The 10,195-nt window shown below is 36.5% G+C and overlaps 1 protein-coding gene across 2 annotated transcripts in view; it reads left to right on the plus strand.

Moving 5' to 3' along the window:
• Positions 1–10,195, plus strand: part of FAM35A (family with sequence similarity 35 member A) — a 44,490-nt gene that overhangs the window by 11,559 nt on the left and 22,736 nt on the right. For both annotated transcript variants that reach the window (XM_003803020.3, XM_023508761.1), the window contains 2 exons: positions 5,688–5,882; positions 6,036–6,170. In XM_003803020.3, coding sequence (XP_003803068.1) covers positions 5,688–5,882; positions 6,036–6,170 — 330 coding nt within the window. The remainder of the gene's footprint in view (positions 1–5,687; positions 5,883–6,035; positions 6,171–10,195) is intronic.

Here is a 10,195-nt window from a genome sequence, read left to right on the forward strand (position 1 = left end):
GCCACAATGCCTGTTTTTTGGTTGCAGCCGTCATTGTTGTTTGGCGGGCCCAGGCTGGATATGAAACCCCCACCTTAGGTGTATGTGGCTGATGCCTTAGCCACTGAACCACAGGTGCCGAGTCACAAGTTTAATTTTTTAATTTTTTAAATTTTTTTGAGACAGAATCTCAAGTTTAATCTTTTATTATAAATAATTTGAAGTTACCACATCTTGCAAAGTATGTACTTGTATATATGAATGATAGATAAATCGATTTTAAGTAAAATTCATTATACTGGTATTTTATAGATAGTGGTACTATAGAAGGATAAAGAATGCTTTGAAGTAAAATAATGTGGTATATAAATGTTTTACAAGAGATTTGAGAGACAGATATAGGTATTTCTGGTTTTGAGGCTGATCTAGATTCAGGTAGTAGTTCAATAACTTCTTAAAAATCTTGGGACCTAATTCTTGATGGAAAAAATATCCCACAAACCCCTAGAGAGTTTCAGGGCTTTTTTGAACAACATGAAAAACCTGGAACTAATAAATAACCTTTAGAAATTATTTCAAATCCTTTATTTTTATGTTTACATAGGAATTTATATTGCTTTTTTTTTCACAGGTTAGAAGCTAAATAAAATACATCTAAAGTGTCTTAGATATATCTAAATATTTCTAAAGACCTATAAAAGGAAAAGTTTTTAAATGAGAGAAGAACTAAAACATATACCTTGTTCATTAATTGGAAGATTTAACACTATGAAGATTTTGATTTTAGTTTAGGGAAATAGTTGTCAGGTGACATTTTGAGAATGTTGCAATTAATTTGCAAAAAAAGTAATTTAAAAAATTAATGTTGCAAAAAATGTTTTCTTTTTGGTTTAGGGAAATGGTGTCAGGTGACATTTTGAGAATGTTGGAATTAATTTTCTTCTGAAAGAATAAACCAATTTGGCTAGTTTGATTTTGCAAGTAGTTACAACTCATGAGAACATTTTTACTTCTCATCAAATATATTGTGCTTTGGAAAAGACTTTCTCCTTGTAGTGAGATGTGTTAACATATCTTACAAACCTCCTGATAATGTGACAGGATGTAAATTTGTCTTAAATATTATTAAATTAGATATATAGCTCAAAGGTTAGTGTAAAGTTTCCATGTGGTAGAATATTTTATTTGGAATCTAAATAACCTGATGATATTTCCATATAAACTTTTATGAAGTAGGGATAAATATTTAATTTTATGTCTGGGATTTCTCCCCCCCCACACCAAAAACTCTGTATTATCGATAAAAAATGAAGCTCAGAGAATTTATGTACAAGTTCATGAAGCTAATTATTATATTATTATTTTTTAAGACAGAGTCTTATTGTGTCACCATGGTGTCATAGCTCACAGCAACCTCTAACTCTTGGGCTTAAGAGATTCTCTTGCCTCAGCCTCCCAAGTAGCTGGGACTACAGGTGCCCATCACAATGCCCAGCTGTTTTTTGGTTGTAGTTGTCATTGTCATTTGGCAGGCCCAGGCTGGATTTGAACCCGCCAGCTCCAGTGTATGTGGCTGGTGCCCTAGCTGCTGAACTACAGCCTTCTGGCTACTTTTGTTGTTGGTGGTGGTGGTGTTGTTATTGTAGCTGTCATTGTTTGGAAGGCCCTGGCCTGGTTCAAACCTGCCAGCCTCCGTGTATGTGTCTGGTGCCCTAACCGCTAAGCTAAAGGCGCCAAGCCTGAACCTAATTATTGACAAAGCCAGAATCTGAATCTAGCTCTTCTGATTCCAGAAGTACTAGAAATGTTGTGAAAGAAGAATTCAGTTTGACATGAATTAGAGCCATGAAGGGAGATGTTTGGAGTTGGGTTTTGCGGCAATCTGATGTATCTCCTTATCTCTACTTTCCCTTTGTCCCTTATTTATCTTTTGTATTGTCTTTTCTCTTATGGTTATTGTCTTCATTAGTGCTTTCATACTGTTTTATAAAATTCAGTCAGGAATTGAGTAATCGTAATTAGGATAAGTTTTACATATCAGATTCTGCAAATGTTAAAACATTTGGTTTAATCCATCCACTTAGCTGTGTTAGAAATCTTGATGTCAACGTTAATCTTTTTTGTTGTTGTTGTTGGCCAGGGCTGGGTTTGAACCCGCCACCTCCGGCATATGGGGCCAGTGCCCTACCCTTTTGAGCCACAGGTGCCGCCCACAACTTTAATCTTTTTTACTCTCCACGTCTAGTTGTTTCCTGGATTCTGCCTTTGATCCCTGTTTTTGACTTCATGCAGCCTTGCTTGGCTTCCAACTCTCATCCTATCCAACTAGGTTGTGCTATTAGCCTACTAAATATCCTTCCTACTCTCTCTTCTAGAAAATTGGTTTCTCTACATTAAAGAGTCCATAAACCTAAATGAGAAAAACATTATATCTTTATTTTTACTAATCACTAACTGAAATTGAGCATTTTCTTCCATTATGAATAAGGCAACCATCTGCAGTAATATCAGTATTTTGTGACTTCATTATTAATGGAAATCACTTATATTTCCATATCAAATTATAGTTGGTTTTTTTTTTTAAGACAGAGTCTGACTGTGTCATCCTGGGTAGAGTGCTGTGTTATCACAGCTCACAGCAACCTCAAACTCTTGGGCTCTAGTGATTCTCTTGCCTCAGCCTCCCAAGTAGCTGGGACTATAGGCACCTGCCACAATGCCTGGTTTTTTTTTTGGTTGTAGTTGTCATTGTTGTTTGGCAGCCCCAAGCTAGATTCGAACCCGCAGCTCCAGTGTATGTGGTTGGTGCCCTAATCCCTGAGATATAGGCGCCAAGCCTCAAATTACAGTTATTGATAACTTGAATATCCTATGCTCATCACTACTCTGAAATTAGAGTAGTTGTTACTTTGCTATATCTTCTTAATTTATTATGGCTCACTAATACATTAAATATCTTACAGTTTTTTTAGAAGTACTTGAGTTACTATATTTTCTTTCTTTCTTGTTTTTTTTGAGACAGAGACTCACTATGTTGCCCTTGGTAGAGTTCTGTTGCATCACAGCTCACAGCAACCTCAAACTCTTGAGCTTAAGCGATTCTCTTGCCTCACCCTCCCAAGTAGCTGGTAGGGCTATAGACGCCCGCCACAATGCCCGGCTATTTTTTTGTTGTAGTTGTTGTTGTTTGGCAGGCCTCAGGCCGGGTTTGAACCCACGAGCTCCTGTGTATGTGGCCGGCACCCTACCCACTGAGCTACAGGCGCCAAGCTGAGTTATATTTTCTTCTTTTTTTTTTTTTTTTTTTTTTTTGAGACAGAGTCTCACTATGTCACCCTTGGTAGAGTGCTGTGACATCACAGCTCACAGCATCCTCCAGCTTTTGGGCTTAAGCGATTCTCTTGCCTCAACCTCCCAAGTAGCTGGGACTATAGGTGCCTGCCACAATGCCCAGCTGTTTTTTTTATTGCAGTTGTTATTGTTGTTTAACTGGCCCAGGCCGGTCTCGAACCCGCCAGCCTTGGTGTATGTGGCTGGCACTATAACCACTGTGCTACGGGCACCGAGCCAAGTTACTATATTTTCATATACAGGTTGAACATCCTTAGTCCAAAAATATGAACTCTGAAATGCTCCAAAATCTGGAACTTTTTTGTCATTGTTGTATATCTGGCCCTGGGCCAAGCTTGAACCCACCACCCTGGGTCTATGTACCCTATGCATTGAGCTACAGGCACCACCAGAAAATCTGGAACTTTCTGAATAGTGACATGATACCACAAGTGGAAAATTTCACATGTGATGATTATAGTTAAAACACAGTTAAAACTTTGTTTAATGCACAAAATTATTAAAAATATTGTGTAAAATTATCTTCAGGCTATATATATAGAGTATGTGAAACATAAATGAATTTTGTTTTATCCCCAAGATAACTCATTATATAGATAAAAATATTCTAAAATAGAAAAATATTCCAAATCTGAAACATTTCTGGTCCTAAGCATTATTGAATAAGGGATATTCAACCTGTAATTGGTTTTCTTTGCAATCTTAAGTATTTTATTATCTACATTTAAAAGTATTCTATGATAAAAATGTTCTAAGATTATTTTTAACTATAATAGTTATGAACTTTACAATTAAAAAGGTGAATTTTGTATAGTGAATTACATCTCAATAAAGCTTTTACAACAGATATAGATACTATTCTCTTACTGAGTCTGCCCAGACTACCACATCACCTGTGATATATAAAGGATCGTGAACCCCTTCTCTTTACCTGGAAATATACTCTAACCCTGATTGATATCTGAAAACTTCTTAGACATTTATCCAAAACTCAGCTCAAGTATTTCTTCCCTAAATCCTTTTCTGGTTTTCCTGGGCAACTCTTTTTCTGGGTGTTCTTAGAAATGCTTTCCTCAGGATTTCCTTGCCACCTGGTGTAGTGCCTGAATGATCCACTGAAGAATGGGCAAATAACAATTGTAGCATGAGCATGTTAATGGTAGAAGGAAAGAAGAATCATAAATCAGCTTATAGACTCTGCTTTCTTTCTTTTTTTTTTATCGTCCTCAGGAGAGTGCTGTGGCGTCATAGCTCACAGCAACCTCTAATTCCTGGGCTTAGGCGATTCTCTTGCTTCAGCCTTTTGAGCAGATGGGACTACAGGCACCCACCACAACACCTGGCTATTTGTTGCTGGGGCCGGGCTCGTACCTACCACCCTTGGTACATGAGGCCGGTGCTGAACCCACTGAGCCACAGGAGCCACCCCAGACTCTGTTTTCTGAAAAGTACTTAAGATCCTATTTTAGTCAACCATCCATCGCGTGTTCAAACATACCTCCTTTACTTTCAGAGAAATTAAAAGATAATCAACAGAAATCACCAATCAGTGCATTTAAAATGTGTGCATTTTATTATATATGTAAAGTATACTTTAATAAGAAATGAGAAAAAATTTGACTCTCTAAGTAGGGAGAAAAACATTGAAAAGACATGATGACTGAAGGGTTAAATAACTGATCTAATAATCAAGAGAAATGTTACAATGTAGTGTATGCTCAGATGCCATGTGAGTGTTAGGATAAAAAACCTCTCTGCTTTCCGGGGAGGAGGAAACACTGTGAGCCTAGTGGTGGTCATTCTGTGTGGTATTTGGATAGGAAGAAAAGATGACAGCATTGCTGTGGGAAAGCCTGAGGACAGAGGCCTAGCCTTGGAAAGAACAAGGCAAGCCCAGGGACAGAGCCAGTGAGGCGGCTTCTAGCCTATTGCAGATGGACATGAGGGGCTTGAGGAAGGAGTAGTGGAGGTTGGGACAGTTGAGAAGGCAGGATCAAATCAGACTCCAGGGACTGGGGAACCGATTGGCTATATCAAGGTGGTGGAGTAAAAAAATAATAGAAATGCTGAGTTTGGCTAATTGGTAGAAAAATGATATTATTAACTAAAAAGGGAAGTAAGGGAACAGCAAGTTTTTTTTTTGAGATGGTAAAACCACTTCCATTGGTTAAAAATATCAGGTTTTATATTTTGCATCTGAACCAAATAAGGAAATAAGGTACATGTTTTGTAGAAAGGAAATAATATTTTACATGTAAAACACACTTTACAACATGAAATATAGTTCTAAGAAAATATCCTCTTATCAAAAAATATGTAAAGTTGCCATCCTTTGTGTGCGCTTTTCTCTTCCTTAGATTCCAATATAGTTAGTAATTTTGTACTTCAAGACTTACTGGCATATGTGTCTTCAAAACACTCTTATCTCAGAGACCTTCCTCGAAGACAGCCTCAGAGAATGAACAGCATAGAATTTGTAGAACTGGAGCAGCTTCAGCCTGATATATTAGTCCATGCGCTACTAAAAGTTGTTGATATCACAGTACTGACAGGTAAATATTTTGAGTGCCTCCTTAATTTTAAATTGTAAAGAGTTAAGATACAAGACCATTTTAGTGTACCATTTGGTTATCACTGTATATTTATCATGCGATATTAAAATACAGTATCCTACTATAATGCCAATTAAAATGTTCTTTTTCCAGAGGCATTATACAGCTTTAGAGGACAAAAGCAAAGGAAAGTTATCTTAACAGTGGAACAGGCCCAAGGTCAACATTATGTACTTATATTATGGGGTCCTGGAGCTTCCTGGTACCCTCAACTTCAAAGGAAAAAAGGTAAATACACCAAAAAGCATTTATTCTATTTATAGTTTGGTAAATCATTAATACTTATGAGCCTAAGTTTAAGAAAATCTTAAAAGAGATTAGACAACAAGATTAGACAACATTTGAAATACAAGTGATTGTGATTGCATAGTCTTCTGTAAATTTCTTGTTATAATTTTATACTTCCTATAGCAATTAAGTTATTTAAAAGTCTTGTGTAATTAATGGTGGCAAAATAAAGGCTTAAATTTATGCCTAGATATGCTACTTTACCTTTTTAGTGAAGATGTTATCTCCTTCACATAATGTTCTTTAAAAATTTAATTCTAGAGAAGCTTCTATAATTTTTTTCAGCCACAGTACTCTGATCAATAAGCTTCTCTCTGGTTATAGGGCAGATGTTAGGGGAGTTGCCTTAACTCTTTCAAGTCACAATTACTGTTCAATAAATTACTATATTCCAGGTTTTTATTCTGGTTATTTTAAAAGTGTAGACTATTAGCTACCCAGAGAATGTTCATGTTTAAAATCTGACCCAAGATTACATTTTCTCTTTAAAGCACAAATTAATAATTCATAGTGTATTGAATTAAATGGAATTGATGTTTTGTTAAAATAGTATAATTTCTTCCCTTTGCTATTCTGAGATCTTTTAGTTGTGGCAATCAAAGATAGTTTAATCAGTGACTTATGAATTATTTTACCCTGCTATTAATTTAGAAATTGACTCTCTAAATATACGACCCATTATTTTTTTACCTGAAGGAGTTAATATCTCTTTCCAAATTCCGCCTACCAAAGAGTTATCTGTTATTAGGATCTGTCACATTATCTCCTTTAATCATTAATAGCCTGTAACTAGGGTTTGAGATAAGTCTTTTGACTTTTAAGTCAGGATCAAACAGGGGAAGATGTTTGTTCCGTTGAGAAACCTGACAAACATGTATTGATGACAGACTACCCACGATCACTGATGGCCACATCCTGGCTGAGAACACGAGTCTAGTGCATGCTGGACAAAAATGTAGGTGAAAGGTGTTAGGGAGCTGTAGCAAAGCAAATTACTCCATGCTTAATGTGAACGTTATTTAAAATTAAATATTTATTTGATTAATAGAAGAGAAATTATAGTTGTTGCTAAATAATCCTGTGGTTAGTATTGAAAATATATGAATCCAGGAATTAAGATGTAGTTGTTCTTTGTTCATTCATTCAGCATACCTTCATTTATAACCAATATTTTTATTTTATTTTTTTCTTTTTTTTTTTGTGGTTTTTGGCCAGGGCTGGGTTTGAACCTGCCACCTCCGGCATATGGGGCCAGCGCCTTAGTCCTTTGAGCCATAGGCACTGCCCATATAACCAGTATTTTTAAGTTGTTTTTTTTGAGACAGAGTCTCAAGCTGTCCCCCTGGGTAGAGTGCTGTGGCATCACAGCTCACAGCAACCTCCAACTCCTGGGCTTATGTGATTCTCTTGCCTCAGCCTCCCAAGTAGGTGGGACTATAGGTGCCTGCCACAATGCCCTGCTGTTTTTTGGTTGTAGTTGTCGTTGTTTGGCAGGCCTGGGCTGGATTTGAACCCACCCACTCTGGTGCATGTAACTGGCACCTTAGCTGCTTGAGCTACAGGCTCCAAGTCCATTATTTTTAAGTTTTAACATCTACTTGAATACCTCAAGGTCATTCTTTTTTTTTTTTAGAGACAGAGTCTCACTTTGTCACTCTCAGTAGAGTGCGGTGGTGTCACAGCTCACAGCAACCTCCAGCTGTTGAGCTTAGGTGATTCTCTTGCCTTAGTCCCCCAAGTAGCTGGGACTGGGACTACAGGCGCCCACCACAACACCCAGCTATTTTTGTTGTTGTTGTTGTTACAGTTTGGCTGGGGCCGGGTTTGAACCCAACACCCTCTATATATGGGGTCAGTGCCCTACTCACTGAGCCACAGGCGCTGCCCCTCAAGATCATTCTTTTTAAGGGAAAATAATAACTTTAAAGGGTCATTTAAATAAGTGATTCTATTTTGGTAATTTTACTTTCCTTTCAAGAGACCAGTCCAGTCCCATTTCCAAATTCCTAGCAAAGACAATATGACTGCCTGTACTAAATTTGATTTTAAAAACTGTGACCAGAAAGACATTGTTAGACTGGACGTGGTATCTCTTGCCTATAATCCTAGCACTCTGGGAGGCTAAGGAGGGTGGATCACCTGAGTTCAGGAGTTCGAGACCAGCATGAGCAAGAGCTAGATGCCGTCTCTAAAAATGGCAGGTGCCTGTAGTCCCAGCTACTTGGGAGGCTGAGGCAAGAGAATTGCTTAAGCCCAAGAGTTTGGGGTTGCTGTGAACTGTGACGTAATGGTACTTTACCAAGGGTGACAAAGTGAGACTCTGTCTCAAAAAACAAAAAAGAAAGATATTGTCGCAAAGTACATATAAGAGGGCTTGAGCTTATTTCAGTGGGTAAGAAAACAGGTAAGGAAGTCATTTGTGGTCTGAGTAGACAAGTAAAGGTATTCACTGCCAACAAGGTGTATATTCATTAGCTTACGTAGAAAGATGTAGGTATGTGATATATTATTTAGTTTTAAAAGAGATTATAAAACTTTTATATATAACAGAATCACATTTTAGTAAAAGTTTAAGTATGTATATACATTAAAAAATTTGGAAATACACCCAGACACACATACACACACACACACACACACACACACACACACACACACGAGCGCACGCACCAAAATGCTGACAGTGCTTATTTCTTTGTGGTAGTATTATGTGTGATTTTTATCTTTTCTTATACCTTTAGCTTGAATTTTATATGTATGTGAGCATTTGCATTTACTTTTAAACATTTTATTATAAAAGCCTTCAAGCATAAACAAAAGTAGATAGAGTACTAAGAATAATGAACTTAAATACCCTTCAGCTGGCTTATTAAAATGTGGCCAGTCTTTTTCACCCACTACCTCCTTTTACTGTATCTAAATATTTTTTATAATAAATTTATTTTATAATTAGAAAATAAAACTAAAACTTTTTCCTTTTTTTAAAGAAGAAGAGAGAGGGGAGGGGAGGGGGGTATGGGAGGAGGGAGGGTATTTGGGGGAACCTCACCTAATGTGCAGGATGCAGTGGTACATTTCAAAACTATTTAGAAATGAGTATAATTGTGATGGATGTGTTACTTGGTTCAATGTAAACATTTCACATTGTATATTGAAGCAGTACCCTGAACCCCATATGCATCAATGTACAAAGTTATGATTTAAAAAAAAACGATTAAAAAAAAATAAAAAAAGAAGAGTTAATATTTGGAACATCTGGCTAAAAATTTGAGAAAAAAATCAAATCAGGTCAAATCTATATATTTGTGCTTAAATAAATTCCAAATGCATTAGAGACTCAAATATGAAAACAATGAAACATCCTCCTCCACCTGTTAAAAAAAAAATAAAAAGAGAATATAGGCAAACTTATTTGGATTCAAAAGATTGGTAGGTTAAATAAAATGTAGCAACAAAAATTACTATACTTTGAATCCACTGTATACATAGTATAAAATTAAAAGGCAAGTGACAAACCAGAAAAAAAATTGCATTGTGTCAGGAAATAATACAATAAGCAAAAGACAGATGTATCTGTGAAGGTAAATGGGCAAATGATATGAAGAGGCAAATCCCCAAAGAAGAAATAAAAGTGTAAGTATATGAAAACATTTACTGATAATTGAAAAAATAGAAAATAATAATGGTAGATGCGTTTTCTCATAATAAATGGATAAAGAAGATATGGGAAAACAGCTATTCCATAAGTTACTGGAAATATAAATTGGCAGAACCTTTCTTTTCTTCTCTTTTCTTTTTTTTGAGACAGTCTCAAATTGTTGCATCAGGTAGAGTGCTGTGGTGTCACAGCTCCAACCTCAGACTCTTGGGCTTAAGTGATTTTCTTGCCTCAGCCTCCCAAGTAGCTGGGACTACAGGTGCCGGCCACAATGCCCAGCTATTTTATTTTATTTATTTATTTATTT

Source organism: Otolemur garnettii, unplaced genomic scaffold, assembly GCF_000181295.1.
Source record: "Otolemur garnettii isolate 467f Iridium unplaced genomic scaffold, OtoGar3 scaffold00275, whole genome shotgun sequence".
In the NCBI taxonomy this organism is placed as follows: domain Eukaryota; kingdom Metazoa; phylum Chordata; class Mammalia; order Primates; family Galagidae; genus Otolemur; species Otolemur garnettii.